Source organism: Coregonus clupeaformis, chromosome 1, assembly GCF_020615455.1.
Source record: "Coregonus clupeaformis isolate EN_2021a chromosome 1, ASM2061545v1, whole genome shotgun sequence".
NCBI lineage: Eukaryota > Metazoa > Chordata > Actinopteri > Salmoniformes > Salmonidae > Coregonus > Coregonus clupeaformis.
The window spans coordinates 21,886,780-21,904,903 of record NC_059192.1 but is presented as its reverse complement, the minus strand read 5'-3'; the positions used below and the strand labels follow the sequence as shown (position 1 = coordinate 21,904,903).

Below are 18,124 nucleotides of genomic sequence, written 5' to 3'. Positions count from 1 at the left end.
TCGGTACTGGGAAGAGGGGGGAGCAGGACAAGAGACAGGTTATGCACCTGTGTGTGAGCTGGATTCAAGACAGGTGACTTGCTTCTAGTAAAGCCTTTAATAAAGCCGTAAAAATAAAGTCTATAATAAACAGACGTGTCCAGTTAATAACTTAGCTAAATGCTTCCCCCCAGAATGTTATTCAAGAATAGGAGAGTATGACTAGATCACCCCCAAAAACCAACCAATTCATTCACCACTCAACAACAATATGATCCTGGTTCGAGATAGGATGGCAAATGTTTTTGTACATTCTCAGTCAAATACTGTAAGCATTTTCGTTGGAAAAACGTATAATTGAAAACGTTGCAGCTTTTACATTGCAGCTTTTAACCACCAGATGACGCTAAAACAAAGGTATTTTTAATGCACTTGCTCTGCTCATCACGTGCGTGTCTTGCTCTTGTGTAGGCTGCGCGTGAGTCACAGCATCAACAGTTTCCTCCAAGCACAGAACCACCAAGAGGGACGACTACGATGGACTGAAAACCATCAAAAGGGGCGAGACATCGAATGGAAATGTTCAGGTACGTCGCAAAATGTATGTATGAAATTGTGTATAACGTTAACACAATGTATCATTGTCTTTATTTTTGCAAAATGGATGAAAATACAATTCCTTCGAATTGATGGGGGTAGTTAGCTAACGTTAGCTAGCTAGCTATCCAAGCAACGCCCCGTGTACCCGTGCTGAGGCCACCCATGTTTGACAGCTGACAGTTTGGTTTTGACAGTTTATTTAGGCCTATCTTGTAACTAATGACAGTAAGCTAAATGGCAATGGTGCCCGAGCTACATTATTTGCGATAGATAGATATTTAGGTATAGATAGATGGATAGATATCCAGTTTATAATCTCTTTAGTTTGAGGGCCCAGGGGCCAGGCTTGAAAGCTGAAGACCCTCAAGCAAGGATGACATTCACTGAAACTCGGCTAGAAATACTCAATAATGTAGTAGCTAAGTTAGCTAGCTACGTTACAACAACCTATTTGAGTGATACAACGTTATTCACCAATTATTTACTATTATTATGCATCACATTTTGTGATATCATTTTTGCCAATGAGGAGAATTTCTCCTTTCCCCTTTAAATAATTCAGTGTAATGTGTAAATGTAAATTTCCAGGGTAATTGCAACTAAAAACCCGCCCACAAGACCTTAAAACTAGCAGCAAGAGTGGAAATAGCGCTCGCCAGCTTGTAGTCCTAAAAACCGGAAATGAGTGACCTCTGATTCGTTCAGCCATCCCTATGGGAAAATAATAGGGTTTTGGAATAAACGCAGAAAAATAAGGTCTGAGGTTAACACAGGCTTAAGAAAACTTATACGTTTTGTTCTATGAGATAATAGCAGTCAGTTAACAAGACCTTTATAAATTATGAAGCCTTTATGTGTATTTTTAAATTAGATAAATTCACAAAATTGACCTGGCCTCCACAATCCCCCGACCTCAACCCAATTGAGATGGTTCGGGATGAGTCGGACTGCAGAGTGAAGGAAAAGCTGCCAACAAGTGCTCAGCATATGTGGGAACTCCTTCAAGACTGTTGGAAAAGCATTCCAGGTGAAGCTGGTTGAGAGAATGCAAAGAGTGTGCAAAGCTGTCATCAAGGCAAATGGTAGCTACTTTGAAGAATCTCAAATATAAAATATATTTGGATTTATTTAACACTTTTTTGGTTACTACATGATTCCATATGTGTTATTTCATAGTTTTGATGTCTTCACTATTATTCTACAATGTAGAAAATAGTAAAAAATAAAAATAAACCTTGAATGAGTAGGTGTTCTAAAACTTTTGACTGGTACTGTATATTTCCTGAGCTTTCTTATATCTCCTAGATATAGGACAAACACTTCAAAACCTTGTTTCTTATGATTTTATTGTTTTACTTTATTTTTTTGGCTATTTATGAATGTGTTATTCAATGCGTTTCTCTGGGCTATAGTAGTAAAGGCCAAATTTGATATTTTATCAAATAAATTTGTATCAAATCATTTTCAAATATAGATTTTTTTTATACCTAAAATTCTAAATCAAATAGCTAAATGATCCATAGTATGACCATCTTGAAACAATTCCATATGTCAGCTTAGAGCCCCCCCCCCCAATGGCTTAGACTTTTAAGAATTAAAACATTACAGTAGTTTTGACATGGCCATGGTACTGTGTTAGCCAAAGTTAGCCTGCATGCTAGCTAACAGCAAACAAGGTTAGTAAGCTAACTGTATGGTAATAACCACAATAATAAAGTCACTTTTGCAGGCAGCTCATGTACACTATGCATAAAATGGTATTCAATATGGTTTGCAGTGAAGGACTTCAGATGTGCCAAACCTAGGAGTGGCTATCTAGCTAGCTGGGCTAGAAACAGCTGGCTAGAAAAACGAGTATTCAGTCAATGCAAGCTAGCTAAGCTTCTGTTCTGAAAGAGTTAGCTACAGGCATGTAGGGTTGTTAACAGAGACTTACCAGACGATGCTGCCAAGGTACATAGTGAAATCAACAATCCATTGTAAAAATCCTGCACTGTATCAAGCTGTTCTGCTAACGTCACTAGCTAACAAAATATTAATCAATGATAGCTGAGCTTGCCGTGGTTTTTTGACTAGCTGGCTAGCTATGATAGCCACCTTGCACAGTATAAGTTTTTTTGTTGTTCAATTTATCGTTCATGCCATGTTACCTGGCTAGTCTAAACGGTTAGCCTTCTAAAAAGGCACTTATTTTCATATTTTTTAATTGCTGTCAAAATTAAAACATTCTCAATGAGGCTACTAACATGCATTGTAATCTGGGCTGCCTGTCAGACGAACCATTCAAGTAGTCAGATGAGTAAATGTTCTAACGTTTAACAGATTGTTTTAGCAGGGCGGCAGGTAGCCTCGAGATTAGAGCGTTGGGTCAGTAACCGAAAGGTTGCTGGTTTGAATACCGGAACCAACAAGGTCAATATTGTTTTTTTTAAATCTGTCGCTGTGCCCTTGAGCAAGGTACTTAACCCTAATTGCTCCAGGGGCGCTGTACAATGGAACATTTAGCTACTTTGAAAACGATGTCACAGGGGAAAATGTATTGGTCGTGGGTTGCAGGTTTTTGGGCTACTTCTAAATTGCACCGCGGCCACTGTGGCATTTCTCTTTCAAATATAATCTATACATTTCACTGTTACCTGCTGCTGCAGACTACCAGGCAGGCTGTTGCTGAGTGAGTGAGTGATGAGGAGGGCCGGAGGGGTGTGTGTGTGTTGAGAAAGCGCTGCATGCAGGTGAGTGAGTGAGTGAGAGGAGAGCAGCGCCAGCACGCGCCCATGCCATGACAAGTGATATAAGAACAACGAACAGCACTAGCTAGCTACATACTTCTCCCTCGTGTCGTAGAGAGAAATAGTAATGTAACTCTGCCATGGTTCGTTGGACAAAGTGAAAGTGAATGTGGTTTTTGTAGGGTTTTTGGATAAACGCCGAAAAATAAGGTCTGTGGAAAACACAGGCTTAGGAGATCTTATATGTTTTGTTCTATGAGATAATCTTCATCAGCTAACACCTCATTTTGTGAATTTTGAAGAATTTATGTAATTTAAAAAAGCACATAAAGACTTCATAATTTATAAAGGTCATGTTAACTGACTGATATTATCTCATGGAACAAAACGTATAAGTTATCTTAAGCCTGTGTTAACCTCAGACCTTATTTTCGGCGTCCCTATTATTTTCCCATAGGGATGGCTGAACGAATCAGAGGTCACTCATTTCCAGTTTTTATGACTTTTTTTTTTGTAAATCTTTATTTTAACAGGGAAAAACAGACTGCGACCTGGATCTCTTTTACGGCTGTGCCCTGTGTAAACATGTTGACATGTACAGTTTTAGACATACAGACAAGAACATTTCAAACATACAAAACACAATTCAACAGAAACAATCACATATATATCGCCAGACTACAAGCGCTATTTCCACTCTTGCTGCTAGTTTTAAGGTCTTGTGGGCGGATTTTTAGTTGCAATTACCCTGGAAATCTTAATTGGACCTGGCAACCCTCCACGCATTTTATTTATTTTTATTTTACCTTTATTTAACTAGGCAAGTCAGTTAAGAGCAAATTCTTATTTACAATGACGGCCTACACCGGACGACGCTGGGCCAATTGTGCGCCGCCCTATGGAACTCCCAATCACGGCCGGTTGTGATACAGCCTGGAATCGAACCAGGGGATCTGTAGTGACGCCTCAAACACTGAGATGCAGTGCCTTAGACCGCTGCGCCACTCGGAATCCCTGACAAGATTTCCATTACACTGAATTATTTAAAGGGAAAAGGAGAAATTCTCCTCATTGGCAGAAATGATATCACAAAATGTGATGCAGAATAATAGTAAATAATTGGCTATATGGTGAATAACGTTATATCACTCAAATATGTTGTTGTAACGAGTGTGCAAAGCTCTCATCAAGGCAAAGGGTGGCTATTTGAAGAATCTCAAATATAAAATATATTTTCATTTGTTTAACAATCATGTAGTTTGGTTGCTACATGATTCCATATGTGTTATTTCATAGTTTTGATGTTTTCACTATTATTCTACAATGTAGAAAATAGTAAAAATAAAGAAAAAACCTTGAATGAGTAGGTGTTCTAAAACATTTGACCTGTTGTGTGTGTGTGTGTGTGTGTGTGTGTGTATATATGTATATATATATATATATATATATATATATATATATATAACATACATATATATATACACATACATACATACATACATACATACATACATACATACATATACAGCTCTGAAACCACTGCAAATCTTTCTTAAATCAGCATCTCTACATGTATGACAGCCATTCCATTCCAGTGTCTGTTGAATTCCAACACAGGCACACCTCATTCTACTGAATTAGGTACTGATTAGGTGATCACCTGAACCAAATCTTATTTAACGAGGAAAAGTATAAAAACCACTGCTGTGGTCATCGCTATCCTCTTGCAATAGGACCAGCTGGATGGCAAGAACAGTGCTAATAGTACATCAAAAGTAATATTAATAAAAAAATAACTATGGACCATGCCAAAAGAGTTGAAAAGGAAAGTTTTGAGTGAGGAAAAGAAGGGTTCAATTCTGGCTTTACTGGCAGAGGGATACAGTGAGCGTCAGGTTGCTTCCGTCCTTAAAATTTCAAAGACGGCGGTTCATAAGAACAAGGTCAAGCAGCAGACATTGGGGACAACAAAGCTACAGACCGGCAGAGGGCGAAAACGACTCTCTACTGACCAGGATGACCGCCAACTCATTCGAATGTCACTCAACAACCGTAGGATGACATCAAGTCACCTACAAAAAGAATGGCAAACGTCAGCTGGGGTGAAGTGCACGGCGAGGACATTTCGAAACAGGCTCCTAGGGGCAGGACTGAAGTCATGCAAAGCTAGAAAAAAGCCCTTCATCAATGAGAAGCAAAGAAGAGCCAGGCTGAGGTTTGCAAAATACCATAAGGATTGGACCGTAGAGGACTGGAGTAAGGTCATTTTCTCTGATGAGTCCAATTTTCAGCTTTGTCCAACACCTGGTCGTCTAATGGTTAGATGGAGACCTGGAGAGGCCTACAAGCCACAGTGTCTCGCACCCACTGTGAAATTTGGTGGAGGATCGGTGATGATCTGGGGGTGCTTCAGCAAGGCTGGAATCGGGCAGATTTGTCTTTTTTGTAGGACGCATGAATCAAGCCACATACAAGGTTGTCCTGGAAGAAAACTTGCTTCCTTTTGCTCTGACATTGTTCCCCAACTCTGAGGATTGGTTTTTCCAGCAGGACAATGCGCCATGCCACACAGCCAGGTCAATCAAGGTGTGGATGGAGGACCACCAGATCAAGACCCTGTCATGGCCAGCCCAATCTCCAGACCTGAACCCCATTGAAAAGCCGAGCTGCTTGAATTTTTGCTCCAGGAGTGGCATAAAGTCACCCAACATCAATGTGAAAGACTGGTGGAGTGCATGCCAAGACGCATGAAAGCTGTGATTGAAAATCAGGGTTATTCCACCAAATATTGATTTCTGAACTCTTCCTAAGTTAAAACATTAGTATTGTGTTGTTTAAAAATGAACATGAACTTATTTTCTTTGCATTATTCGAGGTCTGACAACACTGCATCTTTTTTGTTATTTTGACCAGTTGTCATTTTCTGCAAATAAATGCTCTAAATGACAATATTTTTATTTGGAATTTGGGAGAAATGTTGTCAGTAGTTTATAGAATAAAAAAGAAATGTTGATTTTACCAAAACACATACCTATAAATAGTAAAACCAGAGAAACTGATCATTTTGCAGTGGTCTCTTAATTTTTTCCAGAGCTGTATATATATATATAGTGCCTTTGGAAAGTATTCAGACCCCTTGACTTTGTCCACATTTTGTTACGTTACAACCTTATTCTAAAATTGATTAAATAGTTTTTTCCCCTCATCAAACTACACACAATACCCCATAATGACAAAGCAAAACATGTTTTGTAGACATTTTTGCAAATGTATACAAAATTAAATACTATCGCGTTTACATAAGTATATATATTTAACCCCTTTTTTGGGTAGGCACAAAACTACCTTCATACTTCCATTTGTTTTTTAAAAACCAGGACTGGATACCTTCAGAAGAGTGCCGAGAACACCATCGTGTTGGTGAGAGTCTACCATTTTCATAGAGTGGTCATAATAGTTTGTAGGTCAAACCGTTTGGATGCTACATACGTTTTTCGTGAGAAGGCCGATTTTCGGGATGTCTCATGGTCTGACAAACACAGCTCTAGCTCTGCCACCTTTTACTGGCAGATGTGGTGAATTGAGATGTATCCAATGCAAAAAAAACGAATATCTCTAGTTTGATGGGGATTTTTGTATTATGTTAGTTAGATTGACGCACCTTGGGAGTCAATCCACGCTAGGGGGTTAACACTGATAGACTTTGCTCGCTGAATGAACACAAAAACATGTGCAAGTGGGTTTTTGACTGGACTATACAGGCTTATTCGATGTTAGCGAACTACTTTGTTATTGTGGACGTCATTAATTTAGCTCGCTTACTAATGTCGGGTAACAGTAGATCCGATTCCCCTGCCCATGTAAAAATCACTTTAATGTAGCCTACAGCTGAATGAGCTCAAAAACGTATGCAAGTGGATTTTTGAACAGACTATACAGGCTTGTTAACATGATTGATAGCATTTAATTGTTGTTCCATCTCAAATTGGTAGTTTTAGCTTTTAGTTTATTCACTTCTTGATCAGAGTTTTGATCAAAAAGCCATGAGTGAAGTAGGCGTGCGGACGCTCAACCATTTCCATGACATTGTATCAATATGGCTGTGGCCACATCTCTCTAAGCTTGTGCTAGGCGCTCGAAAAACGTATAATATGTTCTAAAAGCATTTTCTTAACATCATGTTCAACAAGGTTACCTAACATTGACATGTAAAACAATGTTGTAGGTTGATTTGAGCGTTCAAGTAAATCACAGCACAAGGTAGACTACATGGCAAATTGGAAATCCACTGCAGTATTCTGTTCATCCTTCTAGGATTTCTGTACAGCATATTAAGCTATTTTACTGCCTCTCTCAAGACTCAGTCTGGCTCAGTCCTTTGTGGCCATGAATAGTATTTTATGTCACTACATTCAATGTAACTTGATGCCGGAGCAGAGGTCAGTCAGTCAGCAACATTTGTTCCCAAGGTTTCTATCAATGCCACTAACTGTACAGCACAACAGAAGCATTGTCCATCTGTCTATTTAGCTAGGCTACCTCTCTCTCTCTCTTTTCTTGAGTGATAGGCTATGGGCAATTCCACGATAACAGAATTATGCTGAGACTCCGATATTTTTCACTTTAAAATGTATGCCAAACAAAAACGATTGATTTAAAGTTTAACAAACCGTACAACTCTATGCACAATGACTGACTACTTTGAACAGTTTACACAGTAAAAAACATTGTGTCTGCACAGTTCTTCCTGTAAATGTGTTATTGTAAAATGTTCTGTGGAAATTGTTAAGTAGCCCTTTTGCATGGAGTTCTATGGTTTGTTACACTTTTTAATGAAATATTTTTGGGTATACATTTTAAAGTGAAAAATGTGAGATTCCTTACCATGGAATTGCCCCTATCTGACACTTGGTTGCCCACTTGTATTAATCGCAGGGCAAAAGGTCAGTATTAGTGACTTTCTCACAGATCACGTAGCCATTTCACACACATCGTGAAACTATATTTTGCATCAATTGTCAATGATTTTCAACACACTGGCCAATGTGCTAGAAATTCCTCTATGCTGCTGAGAGATACAGTGCCTTCAGAAAGTATTGACACCCCTCGACTTTTTCCTACATTTTGTTGTGTTACAGCCTGAATTTAAAATTGATTCAATTGAGGGTTTTTTTTGTCACTGGCCTACACACATTACCCCATAATGTAAAAGTGGAATTATGTTTTTCGAAATGTTTACAAATTAAATAAAAATGAAAGGCTGAAATGTCAAAAATCATGTTAAACACTATTGCACACAGAGTGACTGAGTCCATGCAACTTATTATGTGACTTGTTAAGCAAATTTTTACTCCTGAACTTATTTAGGCTTGCCATAAGAAAGGGGTATGAATACTTTCTGAAGGCACTGTACCTAGGCTACTTCCTGTGGTGACCATTGTTTACGTTCATCAAAACCCCACATTCATTGCAGAATTGAGAGTGAGTAGAATCTATTTAAAATCCCAGTCTAGACTCCAGATGTTGATTTGACCTACTACAGTACAGTTACACCTCGATCACACCGATAGCGTCATTGCGCAAAATGGTACGCAGCATAATCTGGATATGTGTGCAACAAAAGTTCAATATTCATCTTCTACTACCATTTCTGTCAATCTGTCTACGTATACAGTTTTACGCATAAGTTTGATACATCCAACGTATGCACCACACAGAACGCACTGCAACTGCCTCTGCAATGCAATGCTGCGAGGCAAACGCAGCGTTCCCTTGGAAATGAATGTACTTCTGGTGTACCAAAATGCAATGACGCTGTCTGTATGATCGAGGCCTTCGGTTCTTGCATCCTAGCCAACTGGTTCCGGAAAAAAAAACTAATATCGAAGGTGGCAGGTGGCAGGTAGCCTAGTGGTTAGAGCGTTGGGCCAGTAACCGAAAGGTCGCTAGTTTGAATCCCCGAGCTGATAAGGTGAAAAAATCTGTCAATGTGCCCTTGAACAAGGCACTCAACCCTAATTGCTCCATGGGAGACCCTGGCCTTGACCCCTCTCTCCGAGTGTGTCTCAGGGAAGGTTGGGATATGCAAAAAAACACATTTCCAATTCACACATGCGTAATAATACACATGTGGGAAATAGGACAAATATAAGCACCCACCAAAACTATTATTATTTATAAAAATAATTTATATTGTCATTATTCACTTGCAGCCTTTTATCAGATTATTGTACAGCGCCCACATAAACCTACTCCGTGAGTGGTTAGGCCTGTATCAACCCAAAACGCTGACATTTGATTGGGAGCAATATAACAGTCCAAGATCTAGATCCTCATTCATGTTCCAACACCCCCCCCCCCCCCAACCCATGGCTTCAGCTCAGGGCTCCGGGCTTGTTTCTTGGAAACTCAAATCTGTATTTTGAAGCGTTGTTGTTACCCTTCCTTCTGTGCTGGAGGAAATTGACCAAATTCACATAGAAATGTGAGTTATAGATCTGTAATTCTTATTGAAAGCAAGTCTAAGAAGCGGTAGATCTGTTCTTTGTGATCAATTTCTATGCTTCCTGTTCTTAAGTTTCGTTTTTGCGTCTTTTACTTTCAGTTTTGTACACCAATTGAAAATATAATATTTTTGGTAATTGAAAATATGTTTCACATCGATTTAGATGGTACAATGATCCTCTACACTCTGAGTCTAGGGAATCAGACAGGCCCTTTTGATTATTTATTCCCGGCTAAATCATTGATCTGCAGCTTTGTGCGGCCTGATGGGACTTGATGATACAGCCCAAGAGTTGATGTCTGTCTTGTGATGAGTTAGATCTAGGCTATATAAAGCTTGCTTCCCTGGAAGCCCAACACTTTTGGCAGAGGAAGTTCAAGAGCCAGGCAGACTGCAGAAGAGAGGTTCTATGGCTTTGGCACACAGTGCATAATAAATTATTATTGGACAAGAGTTGAAATTGCTGAGTTGAACATCATTCCAGTCAGTTATGTGTTTTGTAACTCGATACAGAAGAGAGGGCTCGAGAGAGGGCACCCAACCATTACGCATAAACACACTATGGCACTCGACTACAACTGTACAGAAAAAGCTTGAGAGAATGCTGTAAAGGTATTGATTGAAAAGGACAGAGCAGGGTACTGCAGGTCATTCTGTCAGAGCAGTGTGTCTAATAAAAAATGTCCTCCATGTCACTGATGGATGCTCTGTGTACTCTACTCTGGTCCTATTCTATTTCCTTTTTGGCAAAATATCTAATGTATCATATTTGCTCTGGTGGTTGTTTATCTACATGATGATGTGTTGCCACTCAACTTGTGTGACCCAACAGTGCTACTGATGAATATGATTGTTTGTTTTACCATGTACAGTTGTGTAATAGAACTTGTTTCTCTTGATTTTTCAGATCTACATGTATACCATGGACACTGATATGATTCCAAAATTCTCCTCGAAAGACGAGGAGATTAACTTCTGGAAGGCTCTTTCCCTCAAGTACAAGAAAAAGTAAGATATGCACAAATCATGCCTTTTTATGTTACATTAATGCTATCTCTATGGTCATCATCAGGCTTAACTTTTACTTGAACTCACCAGGAACTCAGAGTGGTTACAGTATGATGTTGGAATCCTGTGGTTTCACTGTGCGTGGGATCCAAGTAACACTACCTGTACTTTTAAAATCATGAATACTTCTGAAAGGAAATTCCCCAGCCAGACTTGTTACATGGACCTCAAATAGCTTTCATCATTCTGTCATTTTAAAGAGCTGTAATGAATGATATATCAAGTTTCACCTGTGAAGGTCCTTTTATGTAAGACCTTGTTAGGAATTTCCTTCAATGCTCCTTTATACTTCCAAAGGCACATCTGGTTTCACATTAAAAACAAAAGCCCTAGTATGTCTCTCTATTCTAATATAGTCTACTGAATGGGATTACGTAAAAGCGGTGTTTAGATTTGTGTTATCTTTTCTCATCTGTGAGAGACTGGCAGTGGGCGACAGACGTGACTCTGCTCCCTGTAATGGAATTAGCTCTGGTGTATTTCACTCAATGAACATTCTCATCACACAGCATAGGCCTACTACTGTTTGAAACAAAAGACTGCTGATAAGATTGCAGTGGACCACAGACACACCCGGCACTAAGTTATATAAGGAGAAGTTCCATGTTAAAGGACCCATGAGCACCAACATATGAAGTTTATAGGAGCATGCCAAATTGGGTGTTAAATGAAAGCTAAACGTTTATTTTTTTTTATTCAACCATTTTCTATTCTACAAATTAGAAATAAGCAAAGGCTTTGATTTATGGTCAAACAGATGGAAAAGGTGTCTTAGACAACATCTACCAGGAAAAAGACTTAAAAGGTATTAGAAAGCACAATAATGTTGAAGTAAAGACCCCTCCCAAATAATATCAACACTTATATTTAGTTTTGAAGAAATGATTTGCCTTCTGTAAGTTGAAGAAACATTGCCTTGTAATTCTGTTTCCAAAAACCCACATCTTTAAGATATTTAAGTTCACAGAAGTAACAAGTAAAGGTAGACTTACCAAATAGTTATAGTGTTTTTACTGATATCAAGTTTGTTTATGAATTATAAAGTGATTACAACTCGTAATTCTGTTACCAAATCTGCATTTATTGGCTACAATGGGAACTCGTAGTAACAAACCCCAGTTGGGTCACCTCTAATGCAACCCCTGGTAGATTACAGAACAGTACAGTACTCTACTTTTCTTTACTGTACTGTTCTGTAATCTACCAGGGGTTGCGTTAGAGTTCAGAAATCTGCATTTTCAAAACACAGACCTTCAAAAAATCTGCGTTATAAATCATTTCACCTGCGTTTTATTTTGAAAGTCAGTGTTTTTTTTGCTTCAATAGAATGAGTAGGGGCGTGCAACTATTGTTTTCAATGACAGAAAATACATTAGTGCAACACATTTGGCAGAAAATCTGGCTTTATTTTCATCAGATGACAAAAGAAAACTGCAACACTATTTGGCTGGCAGTCACACAAGTAAATTATCTTACAATGAAAAAGAAAGGTACTTTTTGCAAAAACAATGCATGGCCATCATATTTCTAATGTTTATCATAGAAAGAATGTAGCCAGCTACATTTCCTAATGTTTTGCATGAAGTAAATCTTGCATTTTAGAGAAAAGTAGGGTAGGCTACACCAAGAAAAGTACAGAGACAAGTAGCTACACATCAGTCAGAGCACTGTCTGCTGATAAAATGCGTGTTCGTGAATTCTCATCCGAGTGGAGAAGTGCAACTGAAGCACAAAATTAGTCAGATGCCGAGCTAGTATTATAATAAGAAGCATTTTCAAATCAGCGTTTACAAAACACAGCAAAATAATTCTTATGCGTTTTAGCTTTTTTTCCAACGTAGAAAATGCACAATTCTGCATTATCGCGACCCCTGTCTCTACTGTGCTGTACTGTGCTGTCCAAACTTGTGAAACATAAACGTCTATGATTGGTTCAGATTTGGTCTGGCCCAGGCAGACTGACCAAAGTTTAACTACTTTTCAACGTCCGGTGCCGGTCGATGCTCAGTGGATGAGGATGCTTGTTACAGTAAATGGAAAGAGGGTAGGTGGTAGGTGTCAGTAAGAGCCAGAAGAAGTGAAATTAACTGGAGAGAGGAGAGAGAAGCAGAGGGAGAGTGAGAGGGAGGGGTTGTCCAGACTGTTTTCACAGTCTTGCTTTGACCACCAGATGACAGAACGAGAAAGAAAACTAGATTAGAGTTCAGTACAGTATAATGTACTGTATTGTACTGAAGATATATCTACTGTACTGAACTCTACTCTGTTTTGTACTGTACTGTACTCTACTGTGCTGTACTGTGATGTCCTAACTTGTGAAACATAGACGTCTATGATTTGGTTCAGATTTGGCCTGGTCCAGACCAACCAAATGTGGTCTTGTTTAGAGGCAGAGCTCAGTAGAATAATAGCCAGTGTGTAGAATAATAACCAAATATGCAAAATAAGGATATTACATATTTCTACCTTTGTGTACCTATTCAGGATACATCACCATGAAGAGAATTATATTTGTGTCCATAATTATGCATTTCTGTATAGTACAGATCAGGGGACCCATGATGCAGGCCTAATTCCGTTACTGTAATTCCGTTACCGGATGTAAATCCACTTCACTTACTGTAGTTCAATAACCAAAATATATTTTTTTCAAAGTCAAGGTGTCATGTCATAGCTGACACCCCATTCTATCTGCAGACATCTTTGAATCTTAATTCAGAGCAGATGTTAAAAATTGTCCATGTGCATAGAGTTGTATGATTAGTTCAACTTTGAAATCAAGGGTTTTTGTTTGGTAACATTTTGAAGTGAAAAATGAGTCTCCGCCCAATTCTGTTACTGTGGAATTGCGCTAAGGCTCTCTGGAGATTTACACCCGAGGGGATTCAAATCCACTTCCCTTTGTATTGCTCGATAAATGTGTTTCAGATGAATTTTGTAGTGAAGCAGTTGTACAATATTCTTTCTTACTATCAACAATAGATGCTCTTGCTTGAGGATTCCCCCAAACACTGTTGCAAAAACATTTTTTGTAGTAAAGTGAGGAGGATGGACGGGTTCCCTGACAGCTCAGGGATATCCTATAGGGACATCTGCCTCAAGCGGTTCAAAGGCCACGAGGGTGCTGCTGCGTTTGGAAAAAAACACAGATGGAGGAAGTGGGCTTTCCCCTTCAAAACACCACTGCCCCCAGGGTCACAGCACAGGACACCCCATAGCAGGACAGTGAGTGCTCTTTGATGGCTTTCCTGGCTCCAGGGACCCCTTCCACCTGTCCCGCCAGTCACATGCCTGTAGCGTGCCATGCCGATGGCCCCCGGTCATTGACATTTTTAGAGCAGCTGTATTTATATCCATGGCTGTAGCAGGCGCCAGACACTTACTTACATAACCACACTCAACCCCCCCACCCTGAAACGCTGTTAAGCAGTGTAACAGTACAAATCCTGTGTGGGCGTTGTTAACCCAATGAGTCCCACCGTAACAAGGGCTGATCCCGTTGGGGCCCAGGGCCGGGTCTTTTTACAAAAACGTCTGTAGAGTCTGAATGGTTTGAGTTACACAAAACATGCTCTGCCCTGGTCGCATACCCACAGTAAACAACCCAACCTCGTGGTTATTTATATAATATCTACTGGTGCTCTGGGTAACGGACAGATAGTTTGTTGCCATATGGAGAGGCCAAGGTGGACCAGTGACGAGATGTGTTAGTAAACAATGAGGGGAAGTCAAAGGGTTCTTTTGATTAGCTGGATCATGTGAGTTCAGTGTAACAAAATCAGAATCACGTTTATTGTCCTACAAGAGGAAAATCTTGGCCCAGCTCACACATGAATACATAACACAAATATGAAAACACAGAAGAAACAAACAACAGTCAGGCATAAATCCTGTGTGGTCTTTGTTAACCCAATGAGTCCCACCGTAACACCGTTTTGGACTTCTAACCCTTTTTAAACATTGTGTGTTTGAGCTACAGACTTCTGGGTTGTACCATTGGGCTTTGTTAAAGGGATAATCCACCCCAAACCACTTATCCCTACGATTAACAGTGTTAAATAACACTAATATATGAAAATATTTTTTTTGTAAACAAATATTTCATTTTGTCGTTATAACAAGGTTAGTAGAAACGTGAAAATCGTTTTTGGAAATCTGTTTGCAGCTCAAGTCTACTACAAAACCCACAATGCAATGCTCTCTCTCTCTCTGGGCTGGCTGGCTAGCTAGCTAGGTAGGTAGCTAGCTAGAAAACATAGCTACACACAATAATACCAAAGTCAATATCAGCATGTAAAGTAGCTACCTAGCTGAAAAATCGCCTTATCAAACTGCACTATCAATTTAGGAATCTTACTCACGAAGTTCAATTTGTAGTTCGTCTCTGCCACTGAGCTATAAACGGTGTCTCTGCCCAGAGCGAGAGCAGAGTAATGTTGTCATGAGCTAGAGCGGGGTTTGTGAGGCAAGCGCGGATCCCGAAGGGGCCTGGGGCCGGGTCTTTTTACAAAAGCGTCCGTAGAGTCCGAATGGTTTGTGCTACACACTATTAAAAGCCATGTAGGAAAAGCTGAGACTCAATGCTCAATGATGCTCACAAGCTACACAAAAGTCGATAGAAGGTAAGGGGTTCTTCTACATAGAAGATCATAGGAAATCCCAGGACATACATTGAGTGTACAAAACATTAGGAACACCTTCCTAATATTGAGTTGCACCACCTTTTGCCCTCAGAACAGCGTTCTGGCCGATGTTGACTTTAATGCTTCCCACAGTTGTGTGAAGTTGGCTGGTAGTGGATCTCTACTCCGAATAGCTCGTTCCATCTCATCCCACAGATGCTCAATTGGATTGAGATCTGGTGACTAGGCAGGCTGCTGCAGTAAGCGGAATTCACTGTCATGTTCGTGGAACCATTCCTGGACAATCCTAGCCTTGTGGCATGGGGCATTATCCTGTTAAAAAAAACTATTCGCAGATGGATACACTGCTGCAATGAAGGGATGCACCTGATTGGCATTGATGTTCCATATCCTGTGACATTCATACCTTACTCCACTTTTATCAAGGGGCCCAATGTGTGCCATGAAAACACACCCCCACACCATCACCACCAGCCTGCAATGTTGACACGCGGCATGATGGATGCATGTACTCATGTGGTTTTCTCCATGCCCTAGTCCTCCTTTGTCCCCTTCATCAATTACCTGTTTTCGACCAGCCGTTGGCTGGATGTCCTTTGGGTGGTGCACCGTTCTTGATACACACGGGAAACTGTTGAGCGTGAAAAACACAGCAGCATTGCAGTTCTTGACACACTCAAACCGTTGCGCCTGGCACCTACTACCATACTCCGTTCAAAGCTACTTAAATATTTTGTCTTGCCCATTCATCCTCTGAATAGCACACATACACAATCCATGTCTCATTTGTCTCAAGGCATAAAACGTTTAACCTGTCTCCTCCCCTTCTACATTGATTTGGTGGATTTAACAGCTGACATCAATAAGGGATCCTAGCTTTCACCTGGATTCACCTGGTCAGTCAATCTATGTCATGGAAAAAGCAGGTGATCCTACTGTTTTGTTCACTCAGTGTAGTGTCTCTATAATAACATAATAAGCTCACATAGTTTCTGTCACAAGCTCCAAACTCCACACATTTGTCACTGACTAGTTAGATATTCATTTCCCGGTGAGCAAACCATTTCTGTACTTACAGCATTCATATAAATTCATTTTTATCAGGTTTTTGCTTTATTTGTGAATAAAACTCATGAATGCAACTGTTTATGTGAATTTGTTTTGTGTTCTACTTGTAGCCCTGGTTGTCCTGAAATAAAATTGTAAAACACTTTATTGTGAGGCTAAATATATAAGTGCTGGACATGCAGATAAATGAAAGTCTGATAAATGAAAAGCCAAGTTTTGCTGGGGTTTTGGGACTAATAGGGTTAAGATGTGTAACAGTACAAATCCTGTGTGGATTTTGTTTTACCCTACGGTTTTGTACACCAGCTTCAAACAGTTGAAAATATTATATTTTGGGTTATGGAAAATATACACTATATATACAAAAACACTATATATACAAAAGTATGTGGACACCCCTTCAAATGAGTGAATTCAGCTATTTCAGCCACACCCGTTGCTGACAGGTGTATAAAATCGAGCACACAGCCATCCAATCTCCATAGACAAATATTGGCAGTAAAATGGCCTTACTGAAGAGCTCAGTGACTTTCAACGTGGCACCGTCTTAGGATGCCACCTTTCCAACAAGTCAGTTTGTAAAATGTCTGCCCTGCTAGAGCTGCCCTGGTCAACTGTAAGTGTTGTTATTGTGAAGTGGAAACGTCTAGGAGCATCAACGGCTCAGCCGCGAAGTGGTAGGCCACACAAGCTCACAGAACGGGACCGCCGAGTGGTGAAGCACGTAAAAATCGTCTGTCCTCGGTTGCAACACTCACTACCGAGTTCCAAACTTTGGGAGCTTCATGAAATGGGTTTCCATGGTCGAGCAGCCACACTCAAGCCTAAGATCACCATGCGCAATGCCAAGCGTCGACTGGAGTGGTGTAAAGCTTACCGCCATTGGACTCAGGAGCAGTGGAAACGTGTTCTCTGGAGTGATGAATCACGCTTCACCATCTGGCAGTTCGACTGAAGAATCTGGGTTTGGCGGATGCCAGGAGAATGTTACCTGCCCCAATGCATAGTGTCAACTGTAAAGTTTGGTGGAGGAGGAATAATGGTCTGGGGTTGTTTTTGATGGTTCAGGCTAGGCCCCTTAGTTCCAGTGGAGGGAAATCTTAACGCTATAGCATACAATGACATTCTAGACCAGGGGTGTCAAACGTACGGCCCGCGGGCCGGATCAGGCCCGCAAACGGGTTTAATCCGGCCCGCGAGATGATTTCGAGAAAAAAAAGGGGGAAAAAATAGTTTTTATTTTTTTAAAGTATAAAAATGCGCTGCAATTTTTCAATAAAATAAACTGCTGTTCCAATTGCGTCCACTGGATGGCGCAATAGCAATTGTGTTAAGCAAGCAAACTGTTTATACCGGGGCAGAGCAAGTAGGTCAAGCACGTGCAGCCAATGAGCTACTTTGTTTTGCCCGCAATATTTATTACGGCTTCTACTTTTAACATTATGTGCTTTGGCACCCTCATTGCCCCAATATGTCTCTGTCAAAAAAGAGAAAAGTGGACGCAGAGTGCAGAGTGTTCCAAGAAAAATTGT

At 40.1% G+C, this 18,124-nt stretch overlaps 1 protein-coding gene across 6 annotated transcripts in view; it reads left to right on the top strand.

Annotated features, from left to right (window-relative positions):
- The first annotated feature begins 475 nt into the window (after window positions 1-475).
- Window positions 476-18,124, top strand: part of ndel1a (nudE neurodevelopment protein 1-like 1a) — a 39,589-nt gene continuing 21,940 nt past the window's right edge. For 5 of the 6 annotated variants that reach the window (XM_041853572.2, XM_041853966.2, XM_041853908.2 and 2 more), the window contains exons 1-2: window positions 476-566; window positions 10,721-10,821. In XM_041853572.2, the coding sequence (XP_041709506.2) occupies window positions 10,727-10,821 (95 nt within the window). In that variant the 5' untranslated portion in view covers window positions 476-566; window positions 10,721-10,726. Of the gene's footprint in view, window positions 581-10,720; window positions 10,822-18,124 lie in introns of all 6 variants that reach the window. The other variant, XM_041853650.2, reaches the window with a different exon arrangement.